Source organism: Triticum aestivum, chromosome 3D (genome assembly GCF_018294505.1).
Source record: "Triticum aestivum cultivar Chinese Spring chromosome 3D, IWGSC CS RefSeq v2.1, whole genome shotgun sequence".
Taxonomy (NCBI): domain Eukaryota; kingdom Viridiplantae; phylum Streptophyta; class Magnoliopsida; order Poales; family Poaceae; genus Triticum; species Triticum aestivum.
The window spans coordinates 601,317,378-601,336,789 of record NC_057802.1 but is presented as its reverse complement, the minus strand read 5'-3'; the positions used below and the strand labels follow the sequence as shown (position 1 = coordinate 601,336,789).

Below are 19,412 nucleotides of genomic sequence, written 5' to 3'. Positions count from 1 at the left end.
AGTATCAATCACATTCCAATGGACATAATCCGTCTTCAGTACTTACTTTTCCTCATAGAACTGTATTGTACCTTTTCGGTGGTTTCACATACACACCTCGGCACTAATCGCCAGGGGCTCAATACGGCAACATATTAAATTGCCAACAAGTCCGAACAGCTCTACAGCATACTTCGGCTTCACGAGTTTTGGCATTATATGCATCAGCTCCGAATCATGTCTTTGGTCAATAGTTGGGTTGCCCGGCTCCTGTGCTTACTGCCTTACGTTCCGCTCTATCGGCTAGGGTAGTAAAGGGAGAACTACTGCGATTGTGTTTCCGGTTCACCTGGTTAAACACCTCAGTAGAGAAAGCCGAAAACTGACTGTCATGATGTGGCGAGAGCTGGTCAACCACTCGGCGACTTATTAAAATCTTTTGCGATTTCTTTCGTATAACACGAAGGACCATTTTTCGGTCACCTACGTAGCGCAGCCTTATTCAGATAACCGCGTACATACAAGGGGCTATATCATAGACCCACCGTCAAACTCCTATGGCCAAGTGAAGGTGTTAAAGCCCTATAGTCCGGTTGCCTAGTTCGCCGCACTGACACCTCCTTCACGGACCACGACGTTGGGTCAAGTGTAGTCAGTTGCTATTCCAAACACCCCCGCATTATATGCGAGGGGGGCTGAAGCCGACGACTGGCAAACCTTCAGATTATAAAAAAACGGCCGCACAGGAGGAAATGCCTTTCAGGCAAAAGGCATAAATATAACACAGCCTTAATATATCATAATATTGTTATCACAATTCTGATACATTCACTCGAACATTATATCCTTCGAGCATTGACCCTCTATCAAGCGGGCGCCCTCTAGGACATCTTCAAAATAATGCTCTGGTGTGCGATGGTCCTTACCTTCGGGTGGACTGTTTGCTGCAACATCGGCGGCCTTCATTTTTGCCCAGTACGTCTTGACACGGGCAAAGGCCACCGTGCACCTTCAATGCACGCCGACCGCTTAACGGCGTCGATATGCGGCACCGCATCAACAAGTCGCTGCACCAAACCGAAATAACTGTTCGGAATTGGCCCAGTTGGCCACAGCCATACCACGACTGCCTTCATGGCAGCTCCGGACACCTTGTGGAGCTCGGCCCACTGGGCCATTTTGTTCGTTCAGCAACGATGGGCGCTTTGGCACGTTGAACTGTGACCAGAAAAGCTTCTCCACTGCACGACCGTCTTGCGCTTGGTAAAACTGCACCGCATCGGCGACACTCTTCGGCAGGTCCAAGAATGGGTCTGGAGAACTCCACAATTGATTAAGCAGAGCATACTTCGAGTCGCCGAATTTAGTCTGAAATATAAAGGGCTTACCAGCCGCTATCTCCCCAGCTTGCTGGATCTCCTCCCGAGCCGCTCTAGACTCGGACCGTGCCTCTCGCGCCTCTTGTAAAGCCTTGTTGAGTTCGCCTGCCTTGGCTTTGTTATCCTTCTCGAGTGATTCGCATTGGCTAGTGGCATCCTTCAGCTCTCGCGCCATGGTAGATATTCTCTCCTCGCACTGGCACCGAGCGGCTTGTTCGGTCTTTAACTTAGCAGCTGCCTTCTTGACAGCCGCATTGCTCACTCTGGCTTGCTCCTTGGCCCGGGCAAGTTCAGCCCGAAGGGTCTCAACCGCAGCAGCACCATCTGCAATTATGCATGTCCCAGTATATAATTCCCAGCTTCGTGCTCATATTATTATACATGCATAAGCTGACGGCCCCAAAACATACCTTGTGCCTCGTCGAGCCGCCTGTTAATAAGAGTAATGTCCTCATCCGCTCACTCAAGTTTCTGCTTTAAATCTGCAACTTCCGCGGCGTGGGTAGTCGCCATTGACATAACAACCTGTTTTCAAATTAATCATGTCATTTTCTGAGCATATCTTTTTGATCCTCTGATCGCCTCCCTGTGGAAGCCGACCAGAGTCTCAGGGGCTACTATCTATACGCAGGCACATTCTGCATGTAAAGAATGGTTAAAATACTACATTACATACCTCAAAGCCTCTTAGTAGGCCTGTGAAGGCTTCATTCAATCCGCTTCTTGTGGAAAGAATCCTCTCAACTACCATACCCATTAAGGTACGATGTTCCTCTGAGATGGATGCATTCTGCAACATGCCCATTAATGTATCTGGCGCCTCCGGATACCTGGAAACAGCTCCTGGAGTACGAATTCCCTTCGAAGGGATATGTTTACTCGACCCTAGAGTCGTCTTCGGCTGTAAACCGGATAGTCCGGGTCCTTTATTGTTGGTCCCCGTAGGGGCTGCACACCCCGGACCCTTGACGACCGAAGTATCACCTTCGGGTGCTGTCTTCATTGCCCCCGCACCACTTGATGATCGTGGGAGACCCTCCGAGATGACACCTCGAAGTCGTCCGCCTTAAGGGGCGAGGAAGCCTGTGGAGGCGTCTCGCTTTCCATCATCTCCGGAAGCAGGTCACGCGAGGAGGAGGACTGTTGAGGAAGACTGCGGGCCGGACTGCAAAGATATATTTAAGATGTTACCCTTGTGATATGAAAAGAACGGGATATGTCTAGAATACCCTTGTTCACTTACGATTCAGCGAAAGGCTTGTCCTTACGGAGGAACTGTGTGGCAACGTTGTCTTCCGAACCCGAACCGTCTGACAGGGACATTTTCCCTCTCTTGGGAGCCTCCACCTTCAAATCTTCAGAGGCGGTCCTTTTCTTCCCATGGGGAGAAGGGATATCAGCTTCTTCTTCCCCTTCGTCTTCAGAAGAGGGAGTTCCGGTCTCCCCGGACATAGCGTCCGGTGTACCTTTAGAGTGGAAGCCACCTTTGGCCTTTTTGCTCTCCTCTTTGCCCTCCTTTGCCGGCACTTGATACGGCGCCGGGGCCAGCATCCTTGTCAACACAGGATCAGCTGAGTCTTCGGGAAGTGGAGCCGAACACCTAATTCGCTCCACCTTCTTTATCCATCCCTGGTCAAAGACAGGTTTCTCAGTATATTGATACAGGATAATCAACCAAGCTGTGTTCAGGAGTCGAGTGCTTACCGAGGTATCCGGATGGTTGCATTCGAGGCCGATGTCCTCGGTTGTATCCGGCCACTGCTTCCCCTCTATGCGTTGTGCCGAAGAAGTGCTGAAGGGTCCGTGGTCCTTCCGGGTTGAACTCCCACATACGGAGAGGCCGTCGCTGGCATGGCAGGACCCGGCGGACTAGCATTACCTGGATCACGTTGATGAGGCCGGTGTCCTTTTCAAGGAGGCTCCAGACACGGCTTTGTAGCGTCTGCACTTCATCAATTGATCCCCAGTCCAGCCCCTTATTAATCCATGATGCGAGTCGTAATGGAGGGCCAGATCAGAACGCAGGTGTAGCTGCCCACTTGGTGCCGCGGGGTTCAGTGATGTAAAACCACTCCCGCTGCCATAGGTTGGAAGTTTCCGTGGAGGAGCCCTTTGGCCAAAGAGTATTGGCGAGCTTGCTCACCATAGCACCGCCACACTCCGCTTGCTCCCCATCGACTACCTTCGGCTTCACATTAAAGGTCTTGAGCTATAAGCCGAAGTGTGGGGGAATGCGGAGAAAGGCCTCGCACATGACAATGAACGCCGAGATGTGAAGAAAGGAGTCCGGAGCTAGATCATGAAAATCTAGCACGTAATAGAATATGAGGCCACGAACGAAGGGGTGGAGAGCGAACCCTAGCCCCCGGAGGAAGTGAGAGATGAATATGACCCTCTCGCCGGATCTGGGTGTAGGAATAACCTGCCCCTTAGCAGGGAGCCTGTGGAGGATTTCCACGGTCAGGGACCTTGCCGCCCGGAGCTTCGCGATATCCTCCTCTGTGACGAAGGAGGCCACCCACCGGCCTTGAAGGCTGGGTCCGAACATGACTGGCAGGCTTGGAGCGATTAAGTTGAAACCTGGGTGTTGGAGCTCGAGGTTGAAAAAGTTGAGGAAGAGGTAGGCGTAGAAGAGAAAGACGGGTCTGTGCTCCTTTATAACGGCGATGAATATCGAACGCCTGCTCATGGGCCTTAAAACTTGCCTATTCCCAAGGAATCGTGCCAACGGGGCGGTCGGATTACCCACGCCCATATTGATGAGAATCCCACAATAAGGGGACACATCTCTGCTTCGACAAGACGTGCCAATAAAACCGCATCTTGAAACGTGGGGCGGGAGGCTAAAAAAAGGGTTCGAAATAAGGATCGGACAGGGACGTGGTGTCACATTGCAGAAGTTGTCAGTAGATTGGACTCGTGAAATATTATGCTCTCTACGGTTGTGTGTGTTACTTGTTTTGTAGAGCCGGACACGTTTTCGGTGTTCGAAAGCTGCTTTGGAGTATTCAGAGGAGGTACCCGCCTTGCAATGCCGAAGACAATCTGCGCGCCGGACACATCGTCATTGAAGCCTGGTTCAGGGGCTACGGAGGGAGTCCTGGATTAAGGGGTCCTCGAGCGTCCGGACTATGTAACATGGGCCGGACTAATGGGCTATGAAGATACAAGACAGAAGACTTCTTCCCGTGTCCGGATGGGACTCTCCTTTGCGTGGATGGCAAGCTTGGCGTTCGGATACGTAGATTCCTTCCTTTGTAAACCGACTCTGTACAACCCTAGCCCCTCCGGTGTCTATATAAACCGGAGGGTTTAGTCCGTAGAGGCAATCACAATCATACAGGCTAGACATCTAGGGTTTAGCCATTATGGTCTCGTGGTAGATCAACTCTTGTAATTCTCATATTCATCAAGATCAATCGAGCAGGAAGTAGGGTATTACCTCCGTCAAGAGGGCCCGAACCTGAGTAAACATCGTGTCCCCTGTCTCCTGTTACCATCGACCTTAGACGCACAGTTCGGGACCCCCTACCCGACATCCGCCGGTTTTGACACCGACAGATTTTGCACGTACAAAGAACTAGAATGAGGTCTCTCCCGCCGGTGGGGGCGCGAGGTCCTCATCACCTTTATGGCCCAAAGGCCATCGGAGATGGGGCAAAACGATGCCGGAGCCGACGAGAGGAAGAGAAAAGCTTGGGATCTTTTCTTGTGGAGGAGGATGTATTGTATCAGTATATTAGCAAATGTACCCATGGCCATGGGTCACTCACCAAGTTGCAGTTCCACATATTAGAATTTGTATTTACTTTTTTTGACAACTCTCAAATAACTATGATACTCCCTCCAATCAATATTACTTGTCGGTGGTTTAATATCACTTCAATATAAAACTAGTCATCAACGCGTGCAGCTGCACGGGGTAACGACTTGAGTCCAAAAACTTGGTGTTTTACTTTGTAAAAAGAATAAACGTTGGATAGCATTCATAATTTCTAATTATAAGTGTACTTTTCGAGACCACCTAGCAACGACTACAAGCAGTTGAGTGAGTCAGAGACGTGTCGCCGTCATCGCTCCTCCCTCGTCGGAGCCCGGCAAACCTTGTTGTTGTAAACAGTTGGAAAGTCATCATGCTAAGGCCCCATAAGACCAGCGCATCAGAGCAGCAACCATCACCTATGAAGAAACTAGTAGATCGGAAGCATCAAATCTATAAACACCCAAACGAAGACGAACGTAGACCGGATTCAAGCAGATCCACCGAAGACCAGCACCGACCGAATCCCACAAGTTCCGACGGAGAAACGCCTCCACACGCCCTCTGACGACGCTAGACGCACCATTAGGACGAGGATAGAATGTGGAAAACATTTATTCCTACTGAGGGTCATCGCTGCTGCCACACAGCCCCAATGAAGACATTGAACGTAAAGGGAACTAGAACGGGTCCCTTCCACCGGTGGGGGCCCAAGGTTGTCCACACCTCCATGGCCCAAAGGCCATCTGAGATGGGGCAGACCGCCGGCAGCGCCGACTGAAGGAAGAGGAAGGCTTGGGATCTTTTCTTATGGAGGAGGAGATATTGTCTCAGTATATTAGCAAATGTTCCCATGACCATGGGTCAGTCACCAAGCTGTAGTTGCACATATTAGAATTTGTATTTAAATTATTTTTACAACTATTAAATAAAGTATGATACTCCCTCCGATTCATATTACTTGTCACTGATTTACTTTAGTATTAAATTATACTAAACCGGCGACAAGTAATATAGATCGGAGGGAGTACAACTTACCTTAGATACGCTTAACTTTATCCTTTCATAACCATTATATACGTATATTGCTTTAGATCTAAGATCCAATTTTTTATAAAGTAACTCGGACAGCTAAGAATTATAATAAAAATAAAATAATTGGAGACATCTTTTGTGTGGTATCAATTTTTGCAAGATGAAATACCGGGAGAGGGGCTGCAATTCCGACTAGAGTAGCGCTACTACTACTCGTTCATCTGCATGAATTTGATTACTGGTAAAGGATTTTGAAAGCCCTTGAGCGCCATCCAAAAAGATAGGAAGCCATGAGGGATGAACATGCTTAGGGTGGAGATGATTCCCTAGAAGTACAGCTGTCGAAACACAAAAACTTAGCAACCTGAGCGTAACTCCGATGGTTAGGTTATGTGCGGTGAACCAGCCCACCAGGTTCATCTCCAAAATTTTGCACTGGTGCTTGCTTTTTCTGGATTTATTTTAGGCTTCCGGTGATATTCGTTCAGTGGTAAGAGACCTTCGTGTCGACTATCTCGAAGGTGCTCAAAGGGATAGAGTGTGCCTGCGTGCACTCATAAAAATGGGTGTATGTGAGTGTATGTGAGCATCCACGATTGTACTAGTTATAAAAAAGAAACACAAAACTTCACCATAATGTTATGGAATGATTCCAACACCACAGAAAATCAGACAAACAAAAGTAACATGACACAATCTCTACTTTTAGGGGGACTTCGTAAGTTTCATTCGTTCGTTAACTCCCTCCACCCCTAGCGCGACCCCCTGCACCTCCACGGATTTTCCCCCAAAGAACCCTATCTTTCGTTTTTGCTTTTCTCTCTGGTCTACCCACGCATCAAGACCGAGGAAAACCAGGCCGACTCTCTCGCTTCTCCTCCTCCCGTATCGACGCACGATCTGCACGATCGTTTAGGGCAACAAACACATGCGCTGCCGCCACCAGCCCTGTCCTCCTCTCCTCCGGTCCACCTCTACCAATAATCCCATGTACTACATGCTCCTCATGTCCTTTTCAGCCAAGTCCCCTCGGCGTGGTCTATCTCAGCCATGACGGCGATGCCCATCGAGAAATAGCAGCCGCCAGAATCACTGGCCGGCGCACAGCACGGTGATAGCTCAGCGTGTTTGGCAGAGGGCTGCAAAGCACTAGCGGCTGGCCATTGTGGGCGGGGAGAAACCGGCGCTACCATTAGACTGTTGGGTTTGCCCAAGGAGAAAGAAGAACACACACAAGTCTGGAGGTTGAAGAAGATACGCACAGAGACTCTTGGCACACACACCTTTGCCTTTTCTCTATTTCTTCTCTACTCAAATGAACTCAGTACATGTGTTTAAGTACCAGACCTACACAACACACACGCAGCCACTAACCCCACTACGTTGCATGCAGACGCGACGGCCAAGCCTTCCTGCATGTACAGGCAGCTTACCCACAACGGCACACCTGACGCACGCCTCAACTGATTGCATCCGCCTCTAGCTCCACGTTGATCTGCCACTGGACTCGGCCGCTCTGACTACACGGAGCTGCATGTTGCTAACAACCACATCCATGCAAACTACACGACGTGCATGTTACTGATCAGCTGATGCTAACTCAACTAACTAACTAGACACTATTAGCTTGCATGTGTACTCGTCTCCACACTTCTACGAGCACGCTCACTGCCGCAGCCTCAAGCCTTCAACTTAACTACATGCATGAACGAACTAATGCGACGAAATAAACATGGTGACACCCAGACAACAAGGTTAACTCTAACATAGACCCTCCGCAGCCAGCTGCGCCGGCGGCGCTTCCATCAAGATCATCGATGAGAAAGAAGGGATGATGTCCGGCAGGGAAAATGAAGCTGATGTTCCGTATGCTATATGCGAAGCCGGGTGCACATGGTTTCTTACCTGGTGGACAGGGCGATGACAGTCAACAGCGAGAAGCTCCTCCGGGACATTTTTCTCAAGAGCATCCCTAATCCATTTAAACCTAATCCTTTTCGGGGTAAACGGCCCAAGGACTAAAATTGCGACAAGAGACCCTTGGTTACATACTAAGGCATAGAGGAGACGAGGTACGCCTGCTCCTATCGGCCATGGCGGAGCGCCAGTTGTGGCAGACAGCCCTCGTGTCCATGTAGTAGTTGACGTCAGTTGTGTCCAGCAGGCAGTAGCTGATGCGGCGGATGAGGTCCGGCAGGAGCGACGACAAGTCAGCCATTGCGGTTGCGGTGCGGAATACTCTATTGATCACTATTGTTGCTGTGACCGAGCATTGGACAGGGGAATGAGGGCGTGGGCAGACGATGGATGCAACTCGCAGAGCAGAGCGCGGCCAGTTTCCACGGTGTTATGCACAAATTCGTTTTGAGATGCATCCACCAAGAATCAAGCGGTGTTAGGTCTCCCTAGTGTTGAAAACAACGACATGAGACTAGCCACAACGAGGATTAACTTCGAGTAGTAACATGCATATGTTACTACCTATATAGTGGGAAGTAACATATGTGTGGTGTTATGAAACACTTCATTTATTAGCTTGTAGACTCATCTTGTCTTGCTATGTGTGATGTTACCTATAGAATGAGTAACTAGCTATGTTATTCAAACCATCTCCTCATTAAATCATTGTCACATAAGCAAATTTGCTAAGTTGGACCCATGTTACTACTGAAGTTACTCCCCACCGTGGCTATGATGAAAACTTAGTTAAACAAAATAATGTCATTATGGAAAATTCATTGTGAGTCTTATAGTGTATGGGCCCATTATACCAAGTTCGCACAAGGGCCTACCAAATGCCACGGCCGGCCCTGGCTTAGCCCATACATATGTGCTCATCCGATGGCTTGCATGGACCCTTGGTGATTCATCCACCCGCATGTAATGTCATAGTAAAAATGTGAATCAATTCACTCTCCCAGTGTCGCGTGTTCTGTTGTGCTTCTACTGGACGCGCTAAGAGCAAGTACAATAAGCTTATATAAGCGGGCTATAAGAGTCAAAATATTATATTTCTGCTCACATGAAGGTGAGAGAAGAGGAGAGAGAAGAGGAGCCGGCTATGGAATAAGAGGCAGCTGCAACATGTGCTCCTAGGCACTATGTGAGAGTGGGACGTGGCCCATGCATTAATAAAGTAGCCCATCATTACATCTAATTATTGTATGTGCCGGCTATAACCTTGGCTATAGATGACATGACAACATCATATAGCCATCAGCTGGTTGTACTATTAACCATGCTCTAAATGCTCTTAGCCTCTGACTTCAGCGGTATGTGTCAGCCTCCTCCCAGCATGCATGTGAGAAACGACACTATCACCGCATTGCAAAGGCGGGTGGGCGGCGGAGTTACTTGTAATGGTTTTTCAGTACTAGCGTTGCCTCGACAAGCTCTAGATTTTCTCGTTCCGCTAGAAGCCTCATGCTCGTCCCCCCCTATGCGTGGATCAACACATCGGTGTATCGACAAGCTATACAAAAGAAATTGGTGCAAGTATCTTATCAATCGCATCACACAGTAGTACCGAGAGATTGTTATTTGGGCGCGTGAAAAGCATACCAGAGTACCAGACAACACATACAAAAATTGAAAATGAAAATCACTAGGGTTGTAGTGAGATTTGTTTTTTTTACTTTGATAAAGGCAGTAAAATAAGAACCAAGGATACAGTGATATTTTTAATTTATTGGATATAGGCAGTACAATAAGATATTTCTTACACATCCCTTCCCAATTAAAACATTATATGCTTTTGATATATAGCATGCACAAGCGAAAATGGCCGACAATATTGCAATGTGGCTTGCGGTCATACATTAATGCAGTTGTTTCAAATGCTCGTTTCAGCTCCAACAATTTGCCACACGGGAACATATATGCATCAAAACTAAGTAATATCTAAATGGAAGAAGGTAATGCCATTATGCAATTCACCAACAAATCAATTCCAGTTTGTGAAGAGCCTCCTTTCTTAATGCACTGGGTTGCTTTGTCTTTGAGATTGTTTGCCCTTCGCCTCATCTCTCCACCTTCTTTGTGGCAAAACAACTTTTTAACACTCCTCTGGATATTGTCCCTGTCCATCTTGCCCTCTAACACAAACCCTATCTTCCACACCTCCTGGACATACCTGGCATTTATCATCTGGTCGCCGAAATGTGGTCTACATATCATTGGAACACCCTCACTTATGCTCTCCAATGTTGAGTTCCAGCCATTATGGGTCCAAAATCCACCAACCGCCTGGTGCCCAAGAACTTCTTGTTGTGGGGCCCAGCTCACCACCATTCCCCTACCTCGTGCCTCTTCCTCAAAGCCGTCGGGCAGGGCTATCTTCCCTGAACCCTGAACCGAGTCAGGCCGAATCACCCAAAGAAATGGCATGCGGCTGTTGGCCAAGCCCCATGCAGTCTCCAATAGCTCTTCCTGATCCATGGATGCCAAGCTCCCGAAGCTCACGAACAGGACAGATCCTACTTCTTGCTTGTCCAACCAATCCAAACATGTTCTATCTTGAGCCAACAGGCTGCTCTGGGCACCTAAAGATATCTTGTGAAGCGGACCGATCGCATACACTGGGACGCCCATGCCATCGATGATCTTTTGTAGCTCAGCTTCTTCGAGGTCGCTGAAGGTGTTAATGATGACACCTGAAGAACACATTGATGATTCCACAATGCGTTCTATTAAGGTGGACATCGTTTCATGTGGAATTGTGGCTGAAAAGACCATGTCTTGCTGCCGGAGCGGGTGAAGACCATCCAGTTGCATATTCAGTTGCAAATGATCTGAAATTTTGGTAAGTAAATGATCAACCATCGAGTGGCGTATGTGTGGATGCACGTGTATTATTAAGAAACTAAGCAACTTAAATATGTGAGTCCAGTTTCTAATGAATGTTTGTTCATGTTTTGGTAGGTGAACGTGATTGTGGTTGAGCATGGTTGTGTGCATATGTGGATGTGACTAGTAATGCATGTTTTGTATATTCTTATTTATATATTCACAGGATCCTACAACCATTGTTTTAACTCTATTGGCTACAACCACTGTTTTAACTCTCCTCCCGCGTTGGCCCCTCGCGGGCGACACGAGAGGCGCTAACCTTAGCTGCCAGCCACTTCTTCTTCTCCCCTCCTTCCCCTCTGTCGCGGTCAGGGGATAGCAGCGGGTAAAGATTGTGCATTTGATGGCAGCGGCGGAGGGCTACTCCTCCTTCCGTAGTTGAATGGCGGCGAGGGCGCTCAATCCGCGGGGTGTGGCCTCTGACTCAGTCCATGGCGGCTCCGCGGCTCCCGGTAGCGGTGCTCGTGGTGTTGCAGGTGGAGATCGGCCAGAGGATGGGGTTGGGGCTAGGCATGGTCGGTGGCGGCGACAACGTCCGACCCGGATCCCGGGACAGCGGCCTTGGTTGTTGGCGGCAGGTGAAGCTCAGGAAGCCCACGGCAGATGGGATTGTGGTGCCCCTGTCCAAGGTGAAACTGCACCGAGTCTGGTGGTTTGGCTTCGGATCGGATCGGATCAGTGACGGGGAAGATCAGGAGCAGGATCTTTCCCGGCAGCTCTTGCGGTTTGGCGAGGTGGGGTGGCGGCCCTATTAGAGTTAACCTTGTTATTTAGTTTTTCATCATATTTTGTTTCATGTATGTAGTCGTGTCCAGCTACTAGGTTGCGGCTGTGTACTCACGTGGAGATGAGTTAATGTGTGTACACACAAGTTAGTAGTGGAATTAGGAGATTAGATAGCGTTGCATGCATGAGTTTGTTAGCCGGCCAAGTCATGTGGCCGTTGTGGAGAGATTGCTCCGGTGCTGTACGCGCGCATGCATGTAGCTAGATTAGTTAGTGCAGAGGTCAGTTGATTAGTGGATCAAGTCGTGGGTAGGGATGGCAATGGGTAGGGTATGGGCGGGTACAACCCTTTTCTGCCCAAACCCATACCCACAAAAACTTCCTATACACACCCATTTCAAGACCCATGGGCACAAATTGACACCCATACCCATACCCATCGGGTATCCCATACCCAATGGGTATCCGATGGGTACAGTATATAGCATTTACATGTTGAGAAATTATAGAAATGAGTTTAAAATTCAAGTGATGATTGGCGATCAGTTTAGCATCGACGTTGCCTCCTGCGATGGGCCTATTAGAGGTGGAAAGGGAGTACGATAAGTGGTTGGTAGAAGGCCGACACAAAGAGAGGCGGCCATGGGAACTAGGGTATATTGCTCTGAGTGTTGGGCAAGAGTCTGTTGCTGATTAGTCAAGATTTCATTATTTCGATGAGTCACATAGGCTGGAGGAGGAGTGGTGATCTATAAGTTGCGGTCCTATGACTATGGCTGGTTTATGTAATAAGGGATTGAGGGTTTGGCCATAGAAGTTATTTTTTTCTGGGTATCCACTGGGTTACCCATGGGCACAATTTCTTACCCATGCCCTACCCATATATTTTGCGGGTATGGATACCCATACCCATGGGTATCAAATCTTGCCAAGTCTTACCCATGCCCACTATTTTAGGGTAGGGTACCCGCCGGTACCCATACCCATGGGCAAAACTGCCATCCCTAGTCATGGGGTGCATGGCATGAGAACCGGGCAGGTTGTTGCCTTGGCTACGTGTGAATCTATTGTATTGGGTATTTCAGTTAGACTGATGAATGACAAAAGGTAACCGGTTGGGCACAGAAACAATGTAGCCAGTGTGATACACCATGGAGAAAATGCTTCATGACAAAGCCATGTCTTTTTCTCCCTGGTGCCTGTGTGCGTGTGTGTTTCTTTGAGTTCTTCCATGGTGAGTGTGTCCTTGAGAGAAACCTTGAGCTAAGAGAGTTGTGTGAGGAAGAAGAGTGGCGCTGCAACGAGGCGGCGCCAACAGGCCCACCTCCCAGGCTCCAGTGGTGGTGCACTCCGGTAGTGGCCGATGTGCCAGGACTCACGCGGTGGAGTGCTGCTGTGTGTGGTCGCTGGATCTGGGCAGCTAGATATGGGGCTTTGAAAGTGGTCTGGCCAATGCACAAGATGTCAGATGGATTCTCGTGGGACAAAATTGTGGTGCAAACCTTGTCTTTGGCCGATGGTCGGAGCCGGTGATGGTGACGCCCCAGGTGCTGTTTGCTTCCTGAAGGCATCATCCAGGTGAAGCTCACACCTCCTTTTGCTAACTCTGGAGATGATGGCGGCGCTCACGTGTCGTTCCCCCATTAGGGCCATCACTCTTCGAGGGGTTCAACGGCGGGTCTCGGCGGCATGGGGCAGCGGGGTCTCGGCGATGGTCGCATGTTGATAGACGTGCGCAGGGTGGTGGTGTTGTCTGGCGTCGTGGCAGCATCGACGGCAGTTGGGCTTGGCAAGGCATATGCATTGATCTCTCTAAAGATGGGATGGCGGAAAATGGCGGTGTCGGATTCTTCAGTGTGCGCATGTGGTGTGTGTCGAGGGCCTGCTACACCGGTTGGTGCTCTCCGCTCATGGCAGCCTGGGGTGGCCACCTAATTAGATGGTGTGCGTGGATGTGCCAGCGCACTCCATGAACCTTGTAGGTGTAGCGAGTGAGGTCGCTAGGAAGGCGGCTTTGGGTTGATCCATGTATCTACTTTGTCGGACCCTGTTGAATAATTAATAAAGATGGATGTGTGCATCGCTCGATGCAGAGGCTGAGGGTAATCCTCCTTTTCGAAAAAGAACAAAAAACATGAAGCTGCTTTTACTTGGATTTCCTTGCTTCCATCTTAATGCTAGTGATTCCCAGTATGCTCTTACCTCGAGTCCTCCAAAATATCAGTTGTGATAATGCTTTGGAGGTTGCTTTTAAATACATTTATGGTGGACTCCATGTGCCATCTATTTTTTTGTTTTGTGATCCATTCCCGGGCCTTGCTTCTTATGGATTTGTTATATTCCCTTTTCTATTGGTCGCTGATGTTTTTGTTTAGCGTGCTTCCCTCTAAATTTTTTGCATCGATCCTATGGTATGCTTCTTGCTTGTAGCTATTTGTTTACTATAGTAGGACTTCAGTGGTCTGTGTACTTAAAAACTCCCGCAACTATTTGCACTATCAATTCCTTGCCCTGTTGCTATGTTTCCCTGATAGATTCCTTTCATTTGGCCCCACCCAGTACTGCATTGATCTGTCCATGGCTTTCTGGGCTTAGTGGCCGGAACTGACATTAGTAATTTATGTACATTTTTGTAATGTTTGTCTCACTTGCTTTTTTCTGTTATCATACGAAAATGTATGCTTTTCACCCCAAAATGTATCCTAGCTGAGCAATAACCCCCTCAAGTGATATTTGGTCTAATTTGCGCCTTCCAAATCCTGGTTGAACGTGCCTTTTGATGGTTCTCAAGCTAATGCCGCATAGATTTGGTGCCCACCACGTGTGGGGTCCAGTTTGGGTGGAAGTTGCAATACCTTCATGTGTTATTTATTTTCATGTGCAATTTGGTTGTTCATTTATGTTACCATAATAATTTGATATAATTTATTGTTTATGTATAAGGCTTTAAATGCAATTAGCTTTTTTGTATGAAGAAATATTTTAGGTACTCTAGGGTAAAAGAAATCCTAGAAGTGTTTTCTTTGGTTTGTTATGTATAAGGCTTGTTTGGGTGTGTGTCATGTTGTAGGGGTAGGAAAAATGGTGACGCATATAGGTTGTTATCTGGGCAACTTAATGGGAACAAAAGCCATGTTCTCAACAAGAAACCCCTGCTTTTCTCTTGTCATGGTTCAGATTAAAAGTTCAATGACAATGCCGATGCATCACATTCCCCAAATAGCTACCCCCACCCCGCTTTGGAACAAATAGCTATCACATTCGACGGAGTTCTAAACGAAAGACAGCCATCTGTTCAGCAGATAATCCCTAGATTTTGATGACACTAAAAGTGTACAGTTGTGGCCACTAATATTTTTCATGCAAATATGGTCTTATAAAAATTTAAATGATAGTGTCATGATATAAACCTATGGAAATAACAACACTAATTTTCGCTAATCTACATATTTCTAAACTTAAGCATTTATGTCTTGTACGAAAATTTGTCTGCTCTTTATCCACAGGTCATCACTAGAGATATCATAGTTGGATTTCTCAATTGCAGTAGTGTTTTCTTAGAATGAAAACATAATATTCAAATAAGCATATAAAGAAGTTATGCGCCTATATCATGTCATTTCATTTTTTTTCCTATTCATATTGGTTATTCTCTTTTAATCACCGCTGCTTATCTGCTTGTCAATGGCTAGTTACAAATCAAAGAAAAAAAACACCTCATATGCTTCTTTTATTTTCCAGAGAACCATCAACGAAGAACAAAATATAAATACTGATTGCGTCCATATAATCCTTATATTCTATTCGTCCACCTAAATTAATGTTGGTGGTACTGCAATTACGTTGTTCCATTAGTTCAATGTCATGCATGTAGATGATGATGAGCATGCATACTTATCTTCCTATATATTCATATGTCACCTCTCCATCTAATGGAATGTGTTGTCTTTGTTCACACTCATCTAAATTGCTAGATATTTTATCTCAGCCAGCCAAAGCATATAACTTGTGTTTTCGTTATTCTCCCGTCCATGTTCTTTGCATAGACTTATGTTGTTACATTGAAAATTCCCTCCATCAGTAGGTATTAAATGTTATGAATGGAATCACAATCGACCGATCTCACATCTCCTCACATAAGTAAGATTGAATTGAAAGTGTGAGACTATATCCAACCATCAATCTCTAATCTCTCTAATACTACTATGCATGCTGATTGTGGTCAGCGATGCACATAGTGGTGTCAACTGTTAACTTTTTGTCTATTAGCTAGATTGATACTTTGGGGGGGGGGGGGGACTCCCTTTTCGTAGAGCGCTGGAAAATATGAGCAGTTTGTAAGGAAAATTGAATATCTTTTTGCTTTCATTTTTTGCCAAAATATGAATGTTACCTTGTTTTCCATCACTAGTTGCATACGGTCTCAATCACTAGTTTTACTGTAGTTCATTGTGTGCCTTAGTATATCATAATGTTAGATTGAGTGCCAAACTGGCAATGGGCATCAAGCTGATGCATATATATGGTACTCCCTCCATGGGAATGTATCCGGTGCACCCCCACTTGTGGTGCTACCGGTGCACCGGATGCTATAGAATGTTTGGGGGGACTCCCTTTTCGCAGAGCGCTGGAAAATATGAGCAGTTTGTAAGGAAAATTGAATATCGTCTTGCTTTCATTTTTTGCCAAAATATGAATGTTACCTTGTTTTCCATCACTAGTTTCATACGGTCTCAATCACTAGTTTTACTGTAGTTCATTGTGTGCCTTAGTATATCATAACGTTAGATTGAGTGCCAAACTGGCAATGGGCATCAAGCTGATGCATATATATGGTACTCCCTCCATGGGAATGTATCCAGTGCACCCCCACTTGTGGTGCTACCGGTGCACCGGATACTATAAAATGTTTTATAAAATCTGAAAAAAATTCTAGCACGTTAACGCACCATCAACGTATGATGTCACAAAAATTCGTACAAAAAATTAAAATATTTTTTGAGCTACAAAAATGATAAATTTGGCATCAGTGTGATAATGGGCCAAATCTAAAGCCCAAGTCATGTTATGTACTATTTAGTGTTCAAATTTTCATTTTTGTTTTTTGAGTTATATTTCGAATTTTAACTTGAACTTTTGTGACAACCCATATTGATGTTGTATGAGTATGCTAATTTTTTTTCAGAATTTTTTAAACATTTTAAAAGCATAATGTGAGTCCGGTGCACCGGTAGCACCACAAGCTCCGGTGCACCAGATATTGTCCCCTCCCTCCATCCCCTAATATAAAACGTTATTATATCCAATATGCTCTTATAGGTTCACATATCGGATGTAATTGCATCTTATATTATGGGACAGAGGGAGTACTTGGTAAATTTGGCAGCTGAAACCTAATATTACGAATTTTTTAATTATCATTGGTTCTTCTCAAGTTTTATTAGTTTCTTTCAAGTTCTAGAGTGCATCATTTTCTTTCACCATGTTTCAGAATTCAAAATTTTGAATTTGTCAAAATATATTTATGAGCGATCTTGTTTCAAAGTCCTTGTCATAAGAAACACAAAAGGAAGCCGAATTAGACTTTTAGTTTAAAAGATGTAATACATTAAAAAATGAAAATCGAATTAAAAAGCACGGGAGGGTGAATAGAATAGTGTGGTTGGTGGAGCATGCAATCCTTGGCAAAAATATGCATGCACGGGATAAAGATGATTCAGCGGCTGACAAATGACGAAGCAATATGATCAAGACTAAGCATGCATGCACCGGAATCTCCAAGAGGGATGACCCGTGCATGGTTGAATTGTTTTCTCGTCTGTTAGGTTGATGTAGTTAGGTACCTTGTGGCGGGAGGACCCCCTTATCGCAGAGCGCCGGGAAGGCCATGTAAGCCAAGAGGCAGGCGGCGGCACCCGTGCGCAGCACCAGCGTCGGCACGCCGAGACGGTGGGCGACCACCTGCATCCCCCGGAGGTTGGAGTCTACCACCAGGCATGGCGGCGCTCCCTCCTCCTCGAGGAGCAACTCGCGGAGGCTGTCCTCGAAAGGCGTCTCGAGACGCTCGTTGATGCGAAGCAGCGCCTCGGCGAAGTTGCCGTGGCTGCCGGTGGGGACGAGGTCCGCGATCGGCACAGAGGCGCCGACGGTGACGAAGCGGTAGCCCACGGGGCGGCGCGTGGGGTCTGGGGCGTTGAAGGCGGAGTGCAAGACGGTGACACGGAGGCCCCGGGCGTGCAGCACGGCGGCGAGCTGCAGCATCGGGTTGATGTGGCCCTGGAACGGCAGCGGAAACAACAGCACGCGCCGGGCGCCACCGCTCGCTGGAGCCTTGTTCGCCGCGCTGGCCATGGCCTCCGTTAGCGAGTAGGAGGAGTACGTGCCTGATTACCGATGGAAATATGGGTCCGTGTGCTGTTGGTTTTTATAGAGGAAAGGCAATCATTGGAGATTTATGAGCGCGCTGAATGGGTTAGAGCGTGAGGCGATGGATGGACACCAGGGGTCCGAATGTGGGGTTTGCTTGAGAAAATGCGTTATTATGCTTAGCTTTCGATCGGTTTTCAATTTATACCGATGTACGTCCACATTCCTCGTGTGCGCAACGTGTGGAATGGCAGCCTGCTACTCGTATAATGGAGGATGGTGATTGATGAAGACACTAACCGACAGCTTACCAACGATCCCGCTACTGGAAAAATCCACCCATCCAAGAGGTTACGAAAAAAGACCGTCAACCTTATTTATTAGGGTGTCTGCGCCCAGCGGCAGATCCACGATCAGAGAGAGGTTAGGTCCAGGAGAAGATTACAGCCTCTCCGTTGCCGGTTCTCTGAAGCTACTAGGTCCCCCATCCAACGTTACTCCTCCACCCAACTATTTCTTCGCCCCAGTTCAAATCCTGGGTCCTGCCACTCACAGCCAAAACCGCCATACGCCCTGCTCTGCGCCATCGTTGGGCTCTGCTGATGCTATGGTTAAAGAATCTACAGCCGGGCATTTCAAACCCTCGGGCGGCCAGTCAGGTCACTGGCCAGTCATAATTTGTTGACCCAGACAGACGCCTAAAACAGGCCTTAAATGCTCGGGCCGACCGGCATCCCTCATATCCAGCTCAAATATGAGGTGGATACGAGGGCGCCGGGCACGCCCGTCACGTCGGACCCGGCCCATGCTAGCCCACCCGATCCCACATATATTCCTCTACTTCCACTTGTCGGACCAAACCCTATCCACTTCACTTCACTCCCCTCCACTCCTATCCGCCACCTGAGCTCGTCTCCGGCGGTTTCCGGCCATCTCCGGTATGGCAGGCAGCGGATCTGACTCCGACCAGTCTGGAACCGTCGACTCGGGTGTCATCCCGGGCGGGTTGGAGCAGGCAATGGCGGTCCGCATTGCACTCCGACGCTCCCAGGAGGACATGCCCGGCCGACGGACGGATCTGTCCGCCGTGACTCCACAGCGTTGGCTCAACGGGCGCTTGGGTCTTCTGGGGCTGGATCATCGTGGTCCCGGCAGCCGGAACCCCTCTCCTTCTGCATCACCGGTATGGCAGACTATGAGTCCTACCAGGAATGGGCGGCCCACCATGGGAAGGACAGGATAAGTGCCGCCAAGGGCCATATCATGTGGAAATGGCGGCGGTGGAGGCGGCACGGGCGGCCGCAGAGGAGGAAGCCATC

At 47.8% G+C, this 19,412-nt stretch overlaps 1 protein-coding gene across 1 annotated transcript; it reads right to left on the bottom strand.

Moving 5' to 3' along the window:
* Positions 1–9,860: 9,860 nt before the first annotated feature.
* On the bottom strand, positions 9,861–18,108 carry LOC123075814 (DIMBOA UDP-glucosyltransferase BX8-like). The gene is made up of 2 exons (XM_044498331.1): positions 17,571–18,108; positions 9,861–10,943 (listed from the first exon to the last, which is right to left on the bottom strand). Exons 1-2 carry the CDS (start codon positions 18,076–18,078, stop codon positions 10,054–10,056), a joined length of 1,398 nt encoding a protein of 465 aa, XP_044354266.1. The 5' UTR covers positions 18,079–18,108; the 3' UTR covers positions 9,861–10,053.
* Positions 18,109–19,412: the final 1,304 nt, after the last annotated feature.